At 48.2% G+C, this 23,150-nt stretch overlaps 1 protein-coding gene and 1 non-coding gene across 4 annotated transcripts; both read right to left on the bottom strand.

The window, feature by feature from the left end:
* Nucleotides 1-5,173: 5,173 nt before the first annotated feature.
* Nucleotides 5,174-5,245, bottom strand: TRNAD-GUC (transfer RNA aspartic acid (anticodon GUC)). Its single transcript has one exon. It is a non-coding gene; the product is annotated as a tRNA-Asp (tRNA).
* A 10,734-nt stretch (nt 5,246-15,979) lies between these two features.
* LOC130493573 (zinc finger protein 436-like) lies at nt 15,980-21,934 on the bottom strand. Of its 3 annotated transcripts, none has more exons than XM_056867368.1 (3): nt 21,824-21,934; nt 18,417-18,518; nt 15,980-17,520 (listed from the first exon to the last, which is right to left on the bottom strand). In XM_056867368.1, exons 1-3 carry the CDS (start codon nt 21,912-21,914, stop codon nt 15,989-15,991), a joined length of 1,725 nt encoding a protein of 574 aa, XP_056723346.1. In that variant the 5' UTR covers nt 21,915-21,934; the 3' UTR covers nt 15,980-15,988. The 3 variants fall into 3 exon arrangements, with proteins under 3 accessions (XP_056723346.1, XP_056723345.1, XP_056723347.1); XM_056867367.1 differs by having other exon boundaries at nt 18,417-18,521; nt 21,824-21,929; XM_056867369.1 differs by having other exon boundaries at nt 15,980-17,517; nt 18,417-18,521; nt 21,824-21,929.
* Between the last annotated feature and the right edge of the window lie 1,216 nt (nt 21,935-23,150).

The following is a 23,150-nucleotide window of genomic DNA, read 5'->3' as shown; positions in this document are numbered from 1 at the left end:
AAGTTTTACAAACACAAGCTCTTCTTCAGCTAAGATTGTATTTCTGAACAGCAGAAGAATTACTCCCCCTACCTCATTCTCCGTTCTGCCTGATATCCCAAATTATCTGACTGCTGGAGCTGGCAGTGGCTGACCTAGCCAATTTATGACTGAAAAGAGTAGAAATGAATTTCTCAAATGCTGTGCATCCTAGGAACTACATTCAGCAGATGTCACCACTGAGAAGGCCCTTTCTTAGGTTGCACCTAGGGAAAGGCACCATATGCTAATCACTGCCCACGGTAATGAGGAGGTGAACTATGGATGGAAATAGACTGGACGCCACTGCAGATTTTTTAAGCACATATCACATGAACGCTGCTAGTTATACCTGTCAGCACCCTAGCTGCATCATTATGGAGCAGATGACATTTCCAAAAAAGTCTTCATGGGCAGCCCCATGTAGAGTGCATTACAGTAGTCCAATCTTGTAGTGACCAAAGTATGAATGACTGTGGCCAGAACTTTTCTCTCCAGGAAAGGATGCAGGTGATGCACCGACTGAAGCCGCCAGAAGGCACTGTGTGCCTGGGACTGGGGGAAGGCAGCTCTCCGTCCCGCACTAACTTACCAGACATCAGACCTCTCCTTCTGTGGGACTCAGCAAAAGCAGTTATCCGCGGCCAGCTGATTGCAATCTCCTCCGCTGTGGAAGGGAGATGTGGAGGACGCAAGTCAGACAAAAACACCGAGCATCTGAGGCAGTGCACAGTCATAAGAACATAAGGCCACGCTGGATCAGGCCAAGGACCATCAAGTCCAGCAGTCTGTTCACACAGTGGCCAACCAGGTGCCTCTAGGAAGCCTACAAACAAGACGACTGCAGCAGCACCATTCTGCCTGTGTTCCAAAGCACCTAGTATATTAAACATGCTCCTCTGATCCTGGAGAGAATAATAGTCATTAAAGGACCACTTCATCTTTTGGGGAAGAAGTGTGATATCAAATTAATAAAGTTTTACACAGAGCCTTGAACATTAAGTCGCTGTAAGGTAGGCTACCTCCCAGCTATATGGGGAGCAAAGGTCATGGAGGATAATCCTAGAAACAAACTGTCTGGTGTTAATGGCTAAGAAAAATATGTTCATGCTACGCTTTAACAATGGAACGGTAGCATTGGCCTCAGAGGATGAGTCATTTTAGGAGAAATTACAATCAGGTCGCGGATGACTTTTTTAAAATCTTGGAGCAGGAACAACACAGAAGAGCAGCCCTCCTGTATCAACCATTCTACCAACTAAGATTGCTATCTTCAGCCCTGTTCTTTATGTTTCTACCTGCTGAAGTAAAGTAGGGAGACCCCAGAACTTGGGTTCTCACAGTGATAGTAGCTAAGCTGTGGAAAACTCTCCTGCCAGAGATTTAGCTTGACGTACAAACGTTATGTTCCACTGGGAAACATTTCAATTTGAACACATGAAGCTGCCTTATACTGAGACAGACCGTTAGTCTATCTAGGTCAGTACTGGCTACTCTGACTGGCATCTCCAGGGTCAGTCTTTCACAATCACCCGCTGTCTGATCCTTTTAGGTGGAGAAGCCGATTATTGAACCTGGGACCTTCTGCATCCAAAGCAGATGCTCTACCATTGAGCCATGTTCACAATGGTCTTTCTATGGACAGGCCTTGCTGAGACACTGTTATCGCTGAAGCTGTTTTATTGCACATTTAACTCCCTGCTGAATTTGTTCTCTGTATTTTTATGTTGCTATTTTCCCCTGCTCTTTTATTCACATTCTATTGTATTGTTTTAGTGTTACTTCAGTGATTGCAATGATTTTATTGTTAGCCAGGGATATTTTATAGAGAAGCAGCCAATAAATTAGTTGGTAGTAAAACAAACATAATTAGTAAAGTTGGCTTTTTTGGGAATGCAGAGAGTCAGAGAAGAGATGGTGTGTACGTGTGTGACGAGTAGAGGATCGTTCTGTTTGTTCAGAATATTCTTAAATAATGTCTTACATACTGATGTCTGAATTGTATTCCCATTCTTGTTTGAGTTTTATATAGATGCAACATACAGGTGCATATAGAGGGCCCCCTGATCCTTCCTGCTTTGTGGTAGGTTCTGCTCCCAAACCTCTTCTACTGATGGAATCACAGGACCCCCTCCTGGTCGCTAGTTCCCCTGCCACCAACTTGACAGCTCCAGACCTTTCTCTTCAAGACAGGCAACATAGGATTCCTTTTGTATCTCTTTGGTTTCCCCCATTCCAGTTCCAAGCCAGCCTGCCCCATTACCAGACGATATCCCCACAGTATGTGCCATCGCACCCAAACCTACTCAGTTTACTGAGACCAGATACAAACCGCTGTACTGCTCATTTGCTTTTCTAATATTTCACCTTCCAGTTTTTTATCTTTGCCCTGATCTGGGTAGCCCAGGCTAGCCCAATCTCATCAGATCTCAGAAGCTAAGCAGGGTCGGCCCTGGTTAGTATTTGGATGGGAGACCACCAAGGAAGGTTTGCTACACAGAGGCAGGCAGTGGCAAACCACCTCTGAATATTTCTTGCCTGGAAAACCCTAATGGGTTGCCTTAAGTCGACTGTGACTTATCAGCACTTTCCACCACCAGCTTTTGATCTTGAATCACTGAAGTTGAATCACTTGATCACTGAAGTTTACTTGTTCATTAAACATTTGGCTCTATTCTGACTGTTCCTTTTTGAATGGAGTTGTTATGTCAAATTGGGGGCTGTGTATGCACTAGACTAGATGAGAGCCAGCATGGTGTAGTGGTTAAGGTATCGGACCAGGAACTAGGAAACCCAGGTTCGAATCCCCACTCACACCATGTAAGCTTGTTGGGTGACCTTGGGCCAGTCACACACACTCAGCCCTGAGCCTGGCTAGTGTTTGGATGAGAGACCTCCAAGGAATACCAAGGTAGTGACGCAGAGGCAAGCAATGGTAAACCACCTCCAAACATCTCTTGTCTTGAAAACTCTATGGGGTTGCCTAAGTCAGCTGTGACTTGACAGCAAAAAAATAAAATGCACTAGATTGGACAGTCCCCAGTTTTTTACTTGAGTTCTACACCTCCAGAGGGCACACGCTACATATGAAAGCCTGACATATTGGGAAAATGTGGAAAAAAAGAATATGGGGGGGGAATCTGAATTCAGAAAATGATAAATCCTGATTGTTACAAATAAATTCAAGAGAGGATTTGTTTGACATAACCCCCTCTAATTTAAGTCTCTGCTAGTACCAGTACATTCTGATATCTGGTAAAAATGCATTCTTACCCAATGAGATCACGTTCTCATAGTTCTCTTGCATGATGTCACTCTCTGGGAGATGCACCAAAGTACTTCTGTGAAGTTGCCGACTCGTGAAGGGACAGGTGTCCTCTACTCTGAACCATGTGGCAGAACTGTGGAGAGAGAAGAGTTAAATCTCCTGGAGTCCTAGAGGAACCCTTTCTGTGTTGCATGGGAGACTAGGAGGCTTAGCGGGGATGACTTACCAAAACATGGGCTTCAAAAACACAACTTTAGGGACTTTCCACAAAACAACCCTGTTGAGTGATTTTGATTCCTAGCTATGGGCATCTTGTTGCTGGGCACAATAAAAGCACAGCACAACAACCAGGCCCTTTCCCTCAAAGGGTTTCCATCCCTGATGAATTGTGTCTTGTCACAGACTCAGGATGCTTCCTGAAGAGGAAAAGACGCATGGTGTGGTGGTTAGAGTATGGGTCCAGGCTCTGGGAGACCCAGGTTCAAATCCCCACTTTGCCATGGAAGCTCACTGGGTGACCTTGGGCCAGTCACACACACTCACCCTAACCTACCTCATAAGGTTGTTGTGAGGATAAAATGGAAAAGGGGGAAATGTTGTAAGCCACTTTGGGTCCCCATTGGGGGTTGGGAGAGAAATGTAGTGTTGTGGCTATAGGTTAGACTTGGGACACAATCTCTCAGCCTAACTCACCCTTCAGGGCTGTAGTAAGAGGGAAAAGTGGAATAACCTCATATATTCCATTGGAAGAAGGGTGGAATGGGAGAAATGCATCAAACAAATAAATAATGGAAGGGGATGGACAGGTTTGGGAGAACAGCAAATGCCTGGTTTTTCTGCAGCATCTAAAAGCCATCTGGAAGCTTATACAATAAAAGATTTGGAAATGGAGTCAACTCCATTTGGGTACTTAAGAGTGCACTGTTATGTGTTTAGCCCTTTTCAGACATTACACCAATACATGTACTGGGAATAAATACTATCCATGATGCTTTTGATACATGCTGTTGCCATGTAGTCTGAATTGGAAAATAAGTGTATTTTGCATTCATGTACAGGTTCCGTACGCATGAGCCAGAACCCTGGAAAATCCAACTGTTAGTTTGTGTGTACCAAAATGTGCACATTGCTTTGTTCAGACAACCATGCATAACAGGAACATCACAGGTAGCATGCTCCCCTAGATGCATGAGGTTGTAACATCCAAAAAGCGGGATTGTAAAGTACAATCCTGCCTGCAGGTTAGGAGGGCTTAAAGGTAAAGGTCCCCTGTGCAAGCACCGGGTCATTCCTGACCCATGGGGTGATGTCACATCCCAACATTTACAAGGCAGACTTTGTTTATGGGGTGGTTTGCCAGTGACTTCCCCAGTCATCTTCCCTTTACCCCCAGCAAGCCGGGTACTAATTTTACCAACCTTGGAAGGATGGAAGGCTGAGTCAACCTTGAGCCGGCTACCTGAAACCAACTTCCATTGGGATCAAACTCAGGTTGTGAGCAGAGCTTGGACTGCAGTACTGCAACTTACCACTTTGCACCACGGGGCTCTTAGGAGGGCTTACAGTGGGCTTAACTCCCTGGTGGGGCATTTGGTCAACATAAAACTGTTATCCTAGAAGTTGCAAGACACACAGATGCTAAAGCCATCAAACAGTGGCTATTTCTAGAATTCCATTAGGAGCATCTAGCATTTGATGGGGTTAGCAAGGGGTTGAGGTACAATTCCTTGACAGAGGAGAACTGAACACATGAACACATGAAGCTGCCTTATACTGAATCAGACCCTTTGTCCATCAAAGTCAGTATTGTCTACTTAGATCGGCAGTGGCTATCCAGGGTCTCAGGAAGAGGTCTTTCACATCACCTACTTGCCTAGTCCCTTTAACTGGAGACGCCAGGGATTGAACCTGGGACCTTCTGCATGACAAGCAGATGCTCTACCACTGAACCACAGCCCCTCCCCAGAAGATAGGGACTGCCACAATGCCCCACTCCTCCTGATTTGCAAACAGTATCAACCAATGTTCCCTTTTCCTCTATGTGCCAATACCTCAAGCTGATTTCAGAATGATGCAGACTTTACTTACAACCACACGATCAGATCCAGGGGGCATTTCAGATGACTAATACCACTCAGACAAGCTCGCACAGTTCTGTTCCCGAGGAATTAAACAAGGGATGGGGAAGCCTGAGTTCAAATCCTCCCTCAGCTGTGAAGTTTTCTGTCACTCTAGAATGATCAAGAAACAGAACAGGACCCTGCAGATACAAAACGGTGGGTCCCTGCACAAGCCAGCTTGGCTTTTCAAAGGCTTGAGTCACTGTGACCATCAGAGACAGGAAGGAGGTTTGAATAGTTACCAGATGCTCCTATGGAGAAAGGTCAAAGCATCGCTTGGGGCCATAGTTCTGCTGAGAGCCAAAGCACATGACTCGCAGGGATTCCATGGTAAAGGATAAAGCGTGTCTCTCTGGGAAATGCACTGAATACAAGCCCTTCCTCCACACATGCCCTGATCCAGCAGAGAAAGGAACTGTCCCTTTAATACAGCCCAAACCAAGTGTCTTTTTGCCCTCCTGGTGAAAAAACACACACACACCATCACTGATGCTAAAAGGACAAAAAGAATGATGCATCCCTAGTCTCTCCAGGATCAGAGGAGCATGCCTATTATATTAGGTGCTTTGGAACACAGGTAGGACAATGATGCTGCAGTCGTCTTGTTTGTGGGCTTCCTAGAGGCACCTGGTTGGCCACTATGTGAACAGACTGCTAGACTAGATGGGCCTTGGTCTGAGCCAGCAGGACCTTTCTTATGTTCTTATGACAACATCCTTATGAACTGGTCTGCGGTCATGTAAAGCTGCCTCATACCCCATGGAGCCCCCTACACACTTCTGTCTCCTGTACCTTGAGCAGAGTCAGCCCCTGCTGGCCTGAGATCCTTTTCTGCTAGAAATCCCAAGGTTGGCACCTTCTACAGGAAAAGCATAGGCTATGCCATTCAGTCAAAGCCTCTCCCCAAATCTCCACCGCCAGGGTTTTGAGCTCCCACTCTTTATCAGGATTTGGAATATTTGCTGCACCTTTAAGGAGGGTGGTGGAAACTTCAGTAGTTTGGCTAACCAAATATTTGCCAATGAGCACTTGCTCATTGACATTTTTAATAGTCCATATACAACAGTGTTTCTCAGGAATAAGAAACATTTTTTCCAGCCCCATACAGAAGTATGGACACATGAACACATGAAGCTGCCTTATACTGAATCAGACCCTTGGTCCATCCAAGTCAGTATTGTCTACGCAGACCGGCAGTGGCTCTCCAGGGTCTCAGGCAGAGGTCTTTCCCATCACCTACCTGCCTAATCCCTTTAACTGGAGATGCCAAGGATTGAACCTGGGCCCTGCTGCATGCCAAGCAGATGCTTTGCCACTGAGCCACAGCCCCTTCCCCTGAAAGGAAAGGTGAAAGGGTGAATCACCCCTAGCCCCCTTTACCACTCTTTAACACCCCTACTGGATAGCTAAAGGGAGTTAACCAGTAATGAATCAGATAAGCGATGTTGAATATGTGCCCAGGGATTGTATGTGTGCGCACGCATGCACATAACTCTGCTCCCTGGGGCAGCATATTCCCCGTGAAAGCAGCAAGTTGCCAGTGGGAACTTCTCCCCTAGCCAGGTTTATTTTAAAAGCACCCCCTCAAGTGCATAAGCAGCAAATGTACGTGCATGCACACATGAAGCTGCCTTACACTGAATCAGACCCTTGGTCCATCAGAGTCAGTATTGTCTACTCAGACCCGCAGTGGCTCTCCAGGGTCTCAGGCAGGGGTCTTTCACAACACCTACCGGCCTGGTGCCTTGAACTAGAGATGGCGGGGTATGAACCTGGGACCTTCTGCCTGCCAAGCAGATGCTCTACAAAATGAGCCACAGCCCCTCCCCAACTATTAGCACTTTTTTCTATCAAACAGAAAGGAAGGAACAATTATAGAGAACAGAAAGGAGAAAGGGAGATAAATTACCAGAGAAAGAGAAAAGGGTGGGTTATAAAGAAGGGAAGAGCAGCATTCATTTTCAGCTTTTAACTCCCCCCCATCTATTTATTTGTAAGCAACCACCTTGATCTTTATGTACCCCGTGTACCTTTATGCAAAAACAAAACAAAACAGCCCTGGTTCCCACCGCAGTTTTCTCCCCACGGCACCAAACGTGACAAGATCCACATGAGGCTAAACCCTGGCCACCCTGGGTCCCAAGGAAGTTTTTCGTGCAACGGGCGCTGGAGGGGTGGGAGGAACAAGCCGCCGGATCCGATCCACGTTTGCCTGTCGGTAAGACCCGCTGAATGAATGGGACCTACTCTCAGGCGAGTGTGCCCGGGGCTGCAGCCTTGATACCCCCCGCTCCCCTTTTCCGCTGACTCTCCCGCGGGCGTGGGGCGCCCCCACTCGGGAAACGATGGGCTGGGTTGCTTTATTGACCCGTCTCTTGCAAATACCTGCCGCTTCCAGCCGTGCAAGGGTTAATGGCTTGACACCCCGGGGTTGCCCCCACCTCCTCCTCCCCCGGGGCGGGGGATTCCCAGCACGGCCGGGCGCGGGAGACCCCTGCTGCGGAGGGGCGTCCCCTCGGGGGCATCGGCGGCTGCTCTGCGGGGGGCGCGGGGGGGGGGATGCCCAGGTCACTATGGATTTCGGTAGCAGCCTCCTGACCCAGGAAGCTCAACCCCGGAACCAGCCAGCAGCAAGAAGCAGGAGAAGGCAGCGAGACCCCTTCGCTGAGCAGCCGCAGCCAGGGCCCTCTGCTGGCTTCCCGGGATTTCCTACACTCTCCACGCAGCATCTCCAGCTGCCTAGAATCATCTATAGGGTTGGAAGGGACCACCGGGGTCATCTAGTCCAACCCCCTGCACAATGCAGGAAATCCACAATACCTCTCCCCCCCCACACCCCCAGTGACCCCCTACTCCACGCCCAGAAGATGGCCAGGATGCCCTCCCTCTCATCATCTGCTTAACCCTCATCGATACAGACGGTGGACAGCCGCGTTGGGCCATCAGCGATCGCAATGGTCACAGGAAGCGGCCTTCTACTGAATCAGACCCTTGGTCCATCCAAGTCAGTATTGTCTACTCAGACCGGCAGCGGCTCTCCGGGGTCTCAGGCAGAGGGGCCGTGGCTCAGTGGTAGAGCATCTGCTTGGCATGCAAAAGGTGACTCCCAGGTTCAATCCACGGCATCTCCAGTTTGAAGGGGACTAGGCAAGTAGGTGATGTGAAAGACCCCTGCCTGAGACCCTGGAGAGCTGCTGCCGGTCTGAGTAGACAATACTGACTTTGATGGACCAAGAGTTTGATTCCGTATAAGGCAGCTTTGTGTGTTGTGTGTGTGTGTGTGTCTTTCACTTGCCTGGTCCCTTTAACAGGAGATGAGGGGGACAACCTTCTGCTGGTCCCTTTAACACACTGGTTCCCAACCAGGGGTCCCCGGGAACTAAATTAAGGTCCGCGAAACAAAGTTATAAACCCATAATAAATTAATATTTTCAATTAAAAGTTCTCTATTATAAAAATATATATTCAAATATTATTCTAAGTTTAATGTTTAACTAACAGTTATGATTAAAGTTTACTTTCAAATTCTCGGAATTTTTATTTTGAACCTTGGGGTCCCTGCACCGAACAAAAAAGTCCTAGTGGTCCCTGGTCAAAAAAAGGTTGGGAACCACTGGACGACCTTCTGCATGCCAAGCAGATGCTCTACCACTGAGCCACGGCCCCTTCCCAAAACAGACCAGTGAGCAAGTTTATGAGTTCTATAGAACCCTTCATTGGGTTGGAGGTCAACTACCCCCCCTGCAAATGTTACACGGGGCGGGGGCAGGAAGGAAAAAGGTGTCCAGGTACGTCAGAGATGTCCCTGGTTTTCAGACTAGCAGTTACATGGGTTTCTCCTGCAAAATCCATCATGGCACTATATCCAGAGCAAACATAAATGACTTACAGAGACTTGGTTATCAGCTATCGCTGCTCCCGGCAAAGGTACCTTAAGACTGCCAGCTGACCCAGAAAACTACAGGTCTGGCCTGCTCTTGTGCCCCAAGCAAGCAATGTTTGCCCATCAAGCGGCTTTTAAAAGCACAGCCACAGGGGGTGAATAAAAAGTTGCAGTCCAACAGGATTGATTGACAAGTTGTTGAAATACTAAATTTAAGGTCATAACTGGACAGGGAACTGTTATTTGTCAAGTTAGGGTTACCCCTGCTGAGCAAATAGAGGGGGCCATTTCAGGTCAGAAAAAAAGGAATGAGGGGGAAGGCTTAACCCCTACTCAGTGCCATGGTCCCAATCCAAATTGGACCCTGAGATGCATCATAATTACAATTTTAAAAATCACTGGGAACTCCAGACATGGAACTGCCAGCATTTATGGCTTAGCCCTTAAAGCAACTTCTCCCTTTGTGTGTTATGTGCCATAAATTTGCTTCTGACTTATGGCCACTATATGAATTAAGTACCTCCAAAACATCCTCTCATTGACAGCCTTGCTCAGGTCTTGCAAACTAAGGGCGGTGGGTTCCCTTTCTTGAGTCAATCCATCTCATATTGGGTCATTTCCTACTGTCTTCAACTTTTCCTAGCGTTATTGTCTTTTCTAGTGAGTCATGTTTTGTTATGATGTGACCAAAGTACGGTAGCCTCATGTTTTGGTATATTCCCTGGCTCTGTGTCAAGGAGGATGGCCTTAAAAAGATATTCTGATTTGGGTTCCCAGCCTTGACTTGCCCTATAGTGTTCCAAGCTTAGCCTGAAGCAAAGGCTTATTGATTCAGCGGAATTATGCTGGCTTTTGGTGTGAAAAGTCCTGTGTTCCATTCTCAGACAAACTCACTAGGGGAAGAAGTGAATCTGTATGACTTCAGAGAATATAGCCACAGATGAAACAAATAAATAAATAGAGAACTTGGAGGATGGTACCTGGATAGAGTTACAGCCTTCACGTCTAGCAGTCTAGGGACTATATCACTGATTACAAAATACCACCTTGTCTGTGAGCTTCTTCATAAATGTGTAGCGAGCCTTAGGACTGAGGACAAAGTAATACCCAGGCAGGTCTCAATCCATTTTCCTTGACTCATAGAAGATTTAGATGTATTATACTTTTATTCTTCTTAAACCACAGGCCTGAGTGTTTTCTCCTAGCCGTTATCCTTTTTTGAGAGACAGAGAGAAAAATAGGACTGAACACAAAATGCTTTTAAAAAAATTTTTTATTCCCCTAATCTATTTGATTCACAACACACACAAATTCCCTCTCACTTCGGACACAGCTGGATCAGAAAGACAGCAATCTTTCAAGACAGTGATCACCAAATTCCCAATAAACCAACACTGGGGTTATCTTAGGGAGTAACGGAGAGCCAAAGCATACATTACCTCTGATATGAGTTGGGTCGGGGTTCCCCCAAGTCAACTATGTTCTTTTAGTATTTAGAGTGTTGTGTCTGGGTAACCATACCTGCATCACAGGTATAATGCAAGGCAAATAGCCCCCTCCCCACAACAGTCATTTCATTTTGAGAAAATGGCGTGGGAGGGAAAGCTGTGAAGACCCTTCTGCCCCTGTAACGCACCCAAGCTGAATCGGGTCCTGAAGCACTTGGGAACAGTCATTTCCTGACATTATGTCTATCTGTAAAAAGAACATAGTTGGGTCAGGGAAAGCCAGAACTGACTCACGTTAGCTGTAATATCTAGTATTGACTTGAATCTCTGATAGTGGCTGCAATTGGCAAGCTATGCTTTCTGCATGTTTTTCTTACTTTCTCATTGCCAACATGTTATGGAAGGCTGGACCGCTTCCCAGAGATGGTGGACATTGATCTAGATTTCTAGGCCCATGGGGCAGGCTGTAGAGCCAGCTGCTAGAGGGGCACTCTGACCCCTGCTCCCATCATCCTTCACTTTCATTGGCCATTTTAGCCAATGGGGAAGGTGGGGAGAGAAGCACTGTGAAAAGATGCTCCCCAGTCAATTCCTGGTTGGTCTGAAAGTGGTTGAGGAGTGTATCTTATGGCTGCCATGCAACTATAGAGGATTTCCTCCTTCCTTTGTGCTGACAGCCGCTTACTATCAAGACAGACTGGCATGACACCCAGAAAGAAGGGGCAGAGGACAGTGTGACAGCCAGATCTCTTCTTGGAAGCAGGAGACGTGTGCCAGGTGGCTCCTTGGAAACTGAGTAGGATGTGGTGAAATCACTGCTGGGCATCTGAAACTGGGCATGTACTTTTTTGTTTGGACACTGAAGGACTCAAGTATGACATGTATGATGCCTGAAACTGGCCTCCCAGGGTTCGATTGGCTTGCATGTTCCAGTGGCTTCTCTACCGTGAAAAAAGCCTCTAGCCACTAGAGGAAATAGGGCCTACAAAATTCAGCCAGCTCAGGGTACATCGGTAAGAAGGGAAATGTTCAGAGGTGGTGTAGATGACAAAAATTCCAAGAACAAAGCAGAAGACACCACCTCTTGAATTTAAGGCAGGCCGGGGTATCCTGTGAAAGCGGTCTTCATCTTGGGTCATCCCACCTAAGTTAAATACCTTCTTGGTTTTGTAGCTGGACTGTCCCGTTGTTCTCGTAACTGGCTCGGCCCACAGAACCGGGATTGCCAGCTCTGAAGCACTGAGGGATGGAGATCTTCCTGCCACTGCATTTCCAACAGAGCCAGTTCCTTTTCATAACAGTAGGGTAGGTAACCTGCTCCAGGGGGATTATGTATATGATTGGCAGGGGGGTCACCCCCAAAAATCCCCAAGTGCCTCTCATAGTAACTCCCTGATCCACATTGCATCCGATACCTTGCTAAAACACCACCCCACTCTATTCTATTTAACCTACCCACCTAGACTACTCAACCTCCCCACAACTCAATCCAAAGCCCATTCACAAAAGTCAGCATGCTGACCCGGGCTGCCCAGAAACATGTCCTTTGGCCCAAAACCATCGTTCAGTCATAGCACACCTTCTTTGCTTAGAAGGCTATGGTACAATCTACAAACTAACCTGCTCAAGGATTCTAGGTAGCAATTGCACAAAGATGTTTTAGAAGTCAGATTCAACCACCTTGCCCTAAACTGGCCAGTACTCTGACTCGGTACAAGACATGGGCTGTTACCGCACTAGGTATTCCCAGCGATGTATTAAGTCAGAGTTTGAAAATGTTATCGAAAATACTGTTCACACTTTCTATGTATTCCCACCGATGTATTAAGAGTTTGAAACTGTTATAAAAAATACTGTTCGCATTTTGTTTGGCCCCTTTAGCTGTGAAGACGCCTTCCAGCTATTTTTTAGCCGTGGCATCCAAAAACCCTTTTAAAGCCATGTTTTTTATAACATTTCCAAACTCTTGACACATCGCTGGGAATACCTAGTGCGGTAACAGCCATGGACTCAGCTTGCGCAATATAATTTTACATTTGTATTTAATTTGATATTTCGTGCCTGTCTGTCTATAGGCCCACAAGGTGACGGATTTAATCATACAATCAGCATAATCAAGGTTTTCCTGGATTGCTGGGCAGGGAAGGGGATGTTCTATGTCCCTACACCCAGAATATTAACATGCAAGGCAGAAAGAATGAGCCTGACTTTCTCGTTAATATGCTTACTTTCTACGTGCTGGGAGTATTATCACCGGGGGGGGGGGAGCCCCCTATTTGCAGCCGGAATTGGTGCAGTCCAGGAAGATCTTTACCACTTGATTCTGCTGATTGTGTAAACTGGCCCTGAATCTATGGTTGAAATAATTTCTCATGTTTATAGGCAATGCCATCTTGAAACCAAATAAGAGCAACTGACGTAATGTAGGTTTCTTTGAAATTGCTACAGACTGGTGCTGGTCTTTCACATTGCGCAGAATGAGACTCAAAGGTCGTGGTGAATGGACTGTACCACTCCTGACTATAGGTGGTGGATACCACATTTGAATTATCTGACAAATAAAAACCTTATTTGAAAGCAGAGAGCTAATCGAACAGGGAGAAAGGTTGTAACCCAGCCGTGTGTTTGCTATGCTGACTTTCTACTTTCAGGGATTTTTTTCTTTCTTTCAGGGGCATTATAAAATATGATCTCACAGTCTGAAGTGGTGGTTATAAACCAATCAGCTGTCTGTGACCATCTGCTGCATTTGTACAGGTAGAGGCAAATCTCAGATTAGATAGTGTGAACACAAATCCAGATTTAGAGTCAAAATATGCCATATAGGGAGATCTGTGTAAACTTTGTTTACTGGGCATAAATTATTCTGATTTTTTATTTCGGGGTTTTGCAAACATTACAGCAAGCAACTGAGTACAGGAGGGCAGGTTATCTTAATTCTCCTGTATCTTGCATGGCTACCTGGCAGCCAGTAGTTCAACAGGCAAAACCTTTCCCTGCATGAAGTTGCAGTCCTGTCAAAAGCTTTGTTTATTGAATTTCTTCATGTCATGTTGCTATGTAAATGTAAGGCCTACAACAGTGCCATAAGCTAGTATAGTATCTAGGGCTGGACTAGTGCCTGAACAGCCAGGTTCAAATCCCGATTGTCTCTCTCCCTCACACCACGTGAGGGTAAAATAGAGGAAGGGAGACAATTTATGTCATGCTGAGCTCCTTAGGGGAAGGGCATAACAAAAATATGTATATATACTAACCTTTGTGCAACATGTTGTCAAATCGTAAATGGGATGAGAGCCATCAAAATGGCTAAGGGTGCAGTCCTAAGCAAAGTTATACCCTTCTAAGCTCATTGACTACAATGGACGTAGAAACGTATAACTCTGTTTAGGATTGCACCGTAAGGCTACCTCTTGCAGCCTGAGAAGTGCGGGCTGCGTTACTGCCTCCCAGCTTAGCACAGAACTCCAGCTAATTTGGCCAGAGTGAGAATTTGAAATGTATCCTACCATAAACTGGAGGAAATTCTTCTACTTTAAGGAGCCTTCCTCCAACTTAAGTGGTTCTTCCTCCAACGGAAGGAAGAAAGGCTTCCATCTTTGCCCAATAAAGTGGGACAATGCCGCTGGGCAGGTTCCGTTTTTTCCTTTGCATTGCTGCTTGCCTTCCCCCCTAGACTAGAAGGCAGTTGAAATATTGTTTGGGATGGCTTAAACAATCTTGATGGCCGTGGTTCCATCTGCTCAGCGTGTCCCCACCCCGCCCCAGGGACCAATTTTCGACAATAGGCATAAACTTCAAGTCAACATTAGAAACAGGGGGACACAATTTACAACTTTCAAGACACAACCCGCAGCGCTGACACTGCTCTAGTAAGTGCTGTGAAGGACAGCTGAACGGGAAACGGACCAGGCCTGGCCGCTGGGGCCTGATCAACCCCGAAGTTCTTTGGCCCCAGTCCCCTCGCAAAGATGCCACGTTATTGTGCAGCTCCTGCTTCGTCCAGTGGGTTGGTGGACATTAATTGGCGCTACTACAGGGGCATGTGAGAGAGGGCGCCATTTGGGTTTTCCAACTCAGGAAAAATATTATCTTGTGACAGCTGGAGAGAGAGAAAAGACCTGATAGTTTCTCCTGAGTTGGGCCTGTCACTTCTTCCTCCCACTTCTTCCAGATCAGCCCTTTCCTTCTATACCCATTTCCCTTCCAGTCCTTGTCAGAGGCCCTCCTCTACACATGCTGCAAAAAGAAATAGTAACAAGGGTGATAATGAGGTAGCAGGGAACTAAGGGGAGGCGTAGATTGCCTAATTTCAGCTGGGAGACTGCAGGCTCCTCTCCCTAAAATATGGTCTTCAAGCAGACCACTAGTGCAGCAGGAAACAGGCCAAGCCAGAGCTTTTCGGTATGAAGTGCTAGATGTTAACGTATTGAAGGGATTTTTTATGTGCGGGGAGGGGATTCAAAGAGGCCATCCTCGCCCCACCTGCAGTCTGAAGTGGTACAGTGTCCTCCGCACCTCTGGATTCTAGCACCTCATTTTGCTGCCCGTGTAAACCAGGTCCAAAACATGACAAGTGCTCCAAAAACCCATATATCGCAATCAGAATCAGTTATGCAACTTAAGCATTTTTCAAGCGTTTGTGTGTGTGTGTGTGTGTGTGTGTGGACTTTTACCATGTATTCTGTGTACAGAATCTGGTTTTTCTTTCCTTGGCGCAGTGTTTCCTTGGCCTAGTGTCTGGATGAGCTCACAACATTGTCCAAAACCCTTTGTACAAGGCCAGTTTGTAACTCAGAATGCAAGTCTTGTAGACAGACCAGGCCCCTTGGAGGACGTGGCCAACCCTCAGAAACTGAGAAGGTATGAATGCCATCTTGTTCCCAAAAGACAGGTGCTACAAAGGGGGACAAATGAGACAAACAAAAGAATGAGAACGTTTTTGTCTTTCATGGGACCATAACATCAGCCAAAACGGACCTACTCAAAAGGTCAGTGATACCTGAAACCTTGCCAACCTAAATTGGTCCTACGGGATATCATTTTACCTCCTTTATAACTGAGAAACTGATATGAAACACTGGGCCAAAGAACATATTTGGGCAGGAAAAATCCCTGATGGGCTTTCGACTGGGCTCGTATACCTGGGGGACTCTTCGTGACAGGAGTGCTGAATGTCTGCCAGCTAGGGACAGGGTTCCTCACATGGGGCCTAATGCTCTTTAGGACTGGGCGGAGTCTTTCTGGCTCCCTAGCACGGTGCTATATCCTCACACTTTGTAGAAGCTGGTATCAGCATAGTCTCTTCCACCCGCTGGGCGTGGCTACGGAGGTGCCGGTAAAGATAAGCGGTGCCACGGAATCGGCGTCCGCACTGGGGGCAGGGATATGGCCTGTCACCCGCATGCATGCACTGGTGCTTGAGCAGGGCCGACGCGTCGGCACAGAGCTTGCCACAGTCTCCACAAGTATGGGAGGCCAGCTGACCCCCATCGGAGTCGAGGTGGTGGGTGTGCTGGTGACGCTGGAAGTGCAAGGTGCTGTTGAAGCTCTTGCCACAGTCCGGGCAGACATGAGGCTGGCCGCCCGCGTGGGTGCGCTGGTGCCGGTAGAGGTGAGAGGTGCGTCCGAAGCGCTTGCCGCAGTCCGCGCAGGAGTATGGCCTCTCCCCAGTGTGGATGCGCCGGTGCCGTTCCCAGTGGGAGCTCCAGGTGAAGCTCAGCCCACACTCCCCACAGTGGTACGGCTTGTCGGCAGAGATGTGCAGGCGCCGGTGCTGGGCCAACTGGGTCCGAGCGCTGAAGCTCTGCCCGCACTCGCCACACCCATAGGGCTTGTCGGCGGTGCCATGGAGCCGGCGGTGGCGAGCCAGTTGCGACCGCCCTCCAAAGCTCTGCCCACACTCCGAGCACTGGTGGTGTTGGTCTCCCCCCATTAAGTGCAAGCGCTGATGTTTCACCAAGGCTAGCCCGTCAGCAAAGGCCTTGCCGCACAGGGTGCACTTGTAGGGCTTGCGGCCGCGGTGGGTGCGCTGGTGCTGGTCGAAGTGCAGCGTGGTGCTGAAGCTGCGCCCGCAGTAAGTGCAGATGTAGGCGCGGGTGACGTTGGCGGCGGCGTTGGTGCCGTGGGTGCGCTGGTGCCGGTAGAGGTGGGAGCTGCGGCTGAAGCGCTTGCCGCACTCGTTGCAGGGATAGGGCTTCTCGCCAGTGTGGATCCGCAGGTGCCGGGCAAAGTGGGAGCTCCACGAAAAGCTCTTGCCGCAGTCACTGCACTGGAAAGGCAGGCGGCCGGTGTGGAGGCGCTGGTGGGTCACCAGCTCCGTGTTGCGGCGGAAGCACCGGCCGCAGTCAGCACACTGGTAAGGCAAACCGCGGGAGGGGATCAGGGAAGCTGTGGAAGTTACCGGCACTGCATTCGCATTGGCATGGGCCCGCTGGTGCCTGTACAGGTTGGAGCTGACGTTGAAGCTCTTGCCGCACTCCCCGCAGCGGAAGGGGCGCTCCCCCGTGTGCGTACGCCGGTGCTTGCTGTAGTGCGAGCTGCAACTGAACACCTTCCCACAGTCCTCGCATTCGTACCCCTTCTGCAGTACCATGATGGGCGGCCCCTCTGCCGCCAAAACCTTGCCGCCACTGCCAACCTGCTGCACCACCCTCCAGCGGAGGCGCTTACATTCCCCAGAAACCATGCTGCCATCCAGCTGCACCACCTTAGGACCGTCCCGCTGTTGAACATCTTCCTCCTCACTCTCCTCCTCCTCCTCGCTGCCTAGTCCCTCACCTGCTGGAAGACAAAGGAATGACAACATGATGCGAATGATCACCTCTGTACTGAAAGAGTAGGCAACAAACAGATGGTAGGACATTTACTTCTAAAGGCATTTCATTACAGTATAAAGCCCTTGTTAGTTTCCTCCAAATCTGGGACTTCTGCACTTAGACCTCATGGCTCCACACAGAACTGTGTAAGTCAAGATTCTCAAGATTCTCCTCTCCCATTTCTGTGCCAGATGCCACCTGGAGTATTGTGTGTGGTTCTGGAGGCCTCACTTCAAAAAGGATGTGGACAGAATCGAACAAGTGCAGAGGAGAGCGATGAGGATGATCGGGGCCCAAGCCCTATGACGAAAGGCTGAGGGAGTGGGGGACATGATAGCTCTCTTTAAGTATTTGAAAGGCTGTCACATAGAGGAGGGCAGGGAGCTGTTCCTGTCGGCAGCAGAGGATAGGACTCGCAATAACGGGTTTAAATTGTGGGCGGAAAGGTACTGGCTGAATATTAGGGGAAAAGATTTTATAGTAAGAGTTGTTCGACAGTGGAATCAGCTACCTAGGGAGGTGGTGAGCTCCCCCTCACTGGCAGTCTTTAAGCAGAGGCTGGACAAGCACTTGTCAGGGATGCTTTAGGCTGATCCTGCATTAAGCAGGGGGTTGGACTAGCCTGTCTGGCCCCTTCCATTCTATGATCCCATCCCCACTCTGAAAGGAGACTGGATGTTGGAGAAGCACTCCCATAGGCTCAGGAGGGAAACAGCTGAGTGGCTGTTTTACCTCTCAGGTGCAGGACATCCTGCTGTCTGACACAGTCACTCAATGCTTTTCATGGCTGAATGAGGATTTGAATGCAGGTCTTCCTAGTTTGACACTCTTGCACGCTTGGCGTAAAATACCACGCCTCACCTAAATTGGCTCTTCTTGGGTTCTCCCGTTTTCCAGGCTCTGGGATGCAAGGCTCTTCCTCTTCCACAAGGAAAATCTCATTGGATTCAGAACTTGAAGATCCTGCTTAGAGAAGAAAAAAACAGGAAATCTCAAAGACTCAAGACTTGCTGGGTCCCGTTCTGCCCATGCTTCCTTGACCCACCTTTCGTGGCTGCTTCTGCCAACTTTCTCTACCACTTAAGAAAGAATCAAACTGGGTTACAATCACCCTCCCCTCCCCACAAGAGACACCCTGTGAGGTAGGTGGGGCTGAGAGAGCTCTAAGAGAGCTGTGACTAGCCCAAGGTCACACAGCAGGCTTCGTGTGCAGGAGTGGGGAAACCAACCTGGTTCACCAGATTAGCGTCCGCCGCTCATGTGGAGGAGTGGGGAATCAAACCCAGTTCTCCAGATTAGAATCCACTGCTCCAAACCACCGCTGTTAACCACTACACCTCATGGGGAGGATTTTTATGTGTGAATGGGGCATCTCATATCTAAGTCCGGGGATATAACTTTCATGTCACCTTGCTTCCAAAGCAGTTATCTTCAGTGAAGCCTGTTCATCTGTTGAGCTGCCAATTGTCATGAGTACAATCATCAGTGTAAGGAAACCAAGTGTGCATTTATACATTAACTAAGCTTAAGTCTGTGACCGTCCCAGCATACTAATCTAAGGTTTACATCAGGGGTGGGGAACCTTTTTCCCACCAAGGGCCATTTGGATATTTATCATATCATTCGCGGGCCATACAACGTTATCAACTTAAAAATTAGCCTGCTCTATTGTTGGGTGGTCCTAGCAGCTCCGTAGCTAACGACTCTTCTTCAAGGGGGGAAAAAGGTTCCTTTTCTCGGCAAAACAAACTCACATCCGTCTTGAATAGAGGCTATTCCTGTCTGTGGGAGGGGGCAGATCCCCAGTCTTAGATCCTTCTGAGCTAGAGATCTGCCAGGACCCACGAAGGGCCAGACCAAATGATTTTGTGGGCCCCGGGCCTGATGTTCCCCACCCCTGGTTTACATATAGCACTGGCTACCACAAAGTACCACAAAGCATCTTCCAGTCCATGCGGTAAATGAGAAAAAAAAATATTTACTTGAGTATCGGTCCTGGAAGTAGCACAGCTGAGCCCACCCATTAGGATACCATATTCAATTCCCTTTCACTTCTGCATTTGGATTTAAAATGACTCCTGGAAGCCCAATTTCCAAAGAGTCCAGCAGAGCAGTTTTTTTACATAGTACGTTTTATCCCCGTCTTCCTCCAAGGAGCTCAAGGTCACCGAGGGAGCTTCCAGAGCAGAATGGGGATATGAACCTGTGTCTCCCAGATTAAAGTCTGATACTCTAACCACTAGCCCATACTAGCTCCCAGGTACTTCCCTGGAGGTTTTTAAGAAGAGGTTAGATGGCCATCTGTCAGCAATGCTGATTCTATAACCTTAAGCAGATGATGAGAGGGAGGGCACCTTGGCCATCTTCTGGGCATGTAGCGGGGGGTCACTGGGGGTGTGGGGGGAGGGTAGTTGTAAATTTCCTGCATTGTGTAGGGGGTTGGACTAGATGACCCTGGTGGTACCTTCCAACTCTATGATTCTATTATTCTACTGCCTCCCTAACCCTTCTGGCAACAGCCATGGCCAAACCTGAACTAGCTTCCTGAGGGTTGCAGGACAGGTGGAAACTTCTCATGCACTACTAAGGAGAATCACAATATACCACAGCATCTCTGGTGAAAACCCTCTCTATTAGGCATTGGAAGATATGACAAGAAAATCAGCTTTAAACTGAAAATTATAAGGACTGAAATGTAACTCTGTTCTAGTCTATTTTTACAAGATCAGGCAGCAGACACCAGTCTGGGGTGGTGCAGGACCTAGGATAGCTCTGAAGGACTCCCTAGTTTTTTCATATAGTACATTTTATCACCCTCTTCTTCCAAGGAGCTCAAGGTCACCCAGGGAGCTTCCACAGCAGAACCATCCCTTCCAGCAGGGATCTAACCCATTACCCAGAGGATCATTGTCGGGTGGAAGGGTTGTCTTTTCCCCCCGCACGGGGTCACTTTCTAGCCCATCCGCCGATTTCCTCAGTGCGTTTGCCTGATGTCTCTGACGTGGCAGCAAACAGATCTGCGGGTTCCCGGGGGCTGTGGAGGAAGCGGCTCCTCTCTGAGCAATTCAAACTCCAGGAAGTTGCTACGACAAATCTGCAATTGAATCTTGGCATCCCCAAGCAAGACCTGATAACTATGAGAGCCCCGCCTCGCAAGAGAGACTGCAAAGTGGCCACGCTGGCTTGCCGTTCACTGTGGTGATGCTGAACATCCTCAGCTTGTGTCTTCAGCCTTCACCATTAGAAAATTTTCAGAGAGCAAATAGCCCTAATTAGTTGGTAGACAGATGCTCAAAAAGCTCAGTGCTACCACTCTCAGGCGGGGCCTGGCCATTAGCTGTTCTCAGGGAGTCCTCTGGGGAGTTCGGATCACTATCTTGTCAAATTCAAGAGTTGTGACCCACCCACCCCTTGAATAGATTAGTCATTACCGAAGAGATCAGCGACAGTGAGGACTGAGGCCAGAGCACAACATTTGCCACCTCACAAGATTCTCCATGAATGTAGCCCAAGGGTGTCAAACTCAATAGTTACGAGGGCCGGATATGTTATCAATGTCCCTTGGTCAAGCCAGGCCATGCCTCGCCAGTCCAGATTGAGAGTGGAGGAGGGGGTGGCTGCCTCAGCTGCCTCGCGGGCCAGATAAGGGCTCCCAAGGGGATGGATCCAGCCCACGGGCCTTACGTGGCCCCCCCCCCAGATGCAGACCTTAGTCTGCCTATGTTTTTTTTCCAGTTTTGACCATGCAAACTGACAGAGTGTGCAATGTGCCCAGAACCGAAATAAGCTTACCTACCATACTAAGGAAAAAATTTTTAGGGTACAGATTCTTGTTAGAAATGAAGATAAGAAAGGCCCTGCTGGATCAGACCAAGGCCCATCAAGTCCAGCAGTCTGTTCACACAGGGGCCAACCAGGTGCCTCTAGGAAGCCCCCAAACAAGACGACGGCAGCAGTACTGGTGGAAATATTATTTGTTTCCATGCTTTTAAGGGTCACAGGGAGAGTCAAAGCTCCTTCTTCAGGTCTAACAGCTTTGACTCTCAGAAGCTTATGCCTTGGAGATCTTGTGGGTCTCTGAGGTGTGGCTGGATGTCTATATGCTCAGAAGCCTCCAACTGCCTGTTGCCGCTGCTAGTTCTGACAGTTACTACCGGCACAACATGACCAAGAGCTCAGCCAAAGCATGGCATTTCTTTTGTCCGGAAGCTGCAATATGCCCCTCTGTCAGGTCTGAGAGCTTACGTTGTATGAAAGAGATTACTTACTGAGTGCCACCAGACTTTCACAAGGCTCTTGGCGAGTTTCCCTGTAGATAGGCTTCTCGTTAGGATCTACAACTAGCCACTCATCCTCCATGATCCGGCACCGACCCGGTTCCTTGCAGATGACAGATCCTAAAACAAGAAGAACATCTACCAACACCACACTTGGCACCTGCTGTGCAAGGTTTATAACTAGGGTTATATAAAAGAAACATTCTTGGTATAAAGAATTAACCTTGCTTTCATTTCAGTATGTCTCAGTTTTATACAGAATAGTGGGTATTTTGCAATCATTTACCCTTCAAGTGGTGGTGGAAAGTGCTGTTAAGTTGCATTATCAGAAATGGCTGTCAACCCCAAACTCTAGCTGAGAAAACGTAGACCTGGGAGCAGATTGTTTATGACTGGCCCAAGAAGAGTGCAGCCTGGAGGAAAAGATTCTGATGCAGTTAACAATATTCACAAAGAGTCCTTTTTGTCAATGCAAGAATACATCTAGATAGATCAGGTCTGCACAACGTGACCCATCAAGCCAAAAGAAGCCCACCAGACATGTACTGTGGACTTCCAGGCACTTGACACCCTCCTGTGTTTACACTCCTACACAAGCAGCAAAACCAGTGGGTTCCATACAATCATAGAGTTGAAGGGACCACCAGGGTCATCTAGTCCAACCCAGTGCACAATGCAGGAAATTCACAACTACCTCCCCCACCCCAGTGACCCCTACTCCATGCCCAGAAGATGGCCAAGATGCCCTCCCTCTCATGATCTGCCTAAGGTCATAGAATCAGCACTGCTGACAGATGGCCATCTCTGTGTGTATGTTAAGTCGCTTCCGACTTATAGCGACCCTATAAATGAAAGTCCTCCAAAATGTCCTATCTTTGACAGCCTTGCTCAGATCTTGCAAATTGAAGGCCGTGGCTTCCTTTATTGAGTCAGTCCATCTCTTGTCGGGTCTTCCTCTTTTCCTGCTGCCCTCAACTTTTCCTAACATGACTGTCTTTTCCAGTGACTCTTGTCGCCTCATGACATGACCAAAATACGATAGCCGCAGTTTAGTCATTTTAGCTTCTAGGGTTGGCCATCTAGCCTCTGCTTCTAGGGTCAGTCATCTAGCCTCTAGGGTCAGCCATCTAGCCTCTGCTTAAAACCTCCAGGGAAGGAGAGCTCACCACCTCCCGAGGAAGCCTGTTCCACTGAGGAACCGCTCTAACTGTTAGAAAATTCTTCCTAATGTCTAGACGGAAACTTATGATTTAATTTCAACCCGTTGGTTCTGGTCCGGCCTGGTTTATCCCTCAGTAGATCAGTGAACGTGACTGGT

This window comes from Euleptes europaea, chromosome 1, assembly GCF_029931775.1.
Source record: "Euleptes europaea isolate rEulEur1 chromosome 1, rEulEur1.hap1, whole genome shotgun sequence".
Taxonomy (NCBI): domain Eukaryota; kingdom Metazoa; phylum Chordata; class Lepidosauria; order Squamata; family Sphaerodactylidae; genus Euleptes; species Euleptes europaea.
Note: the sequence above shows the minus strand (reverse complement) of the source record. Positions and strands in the feature narration are given on the sequence as shown.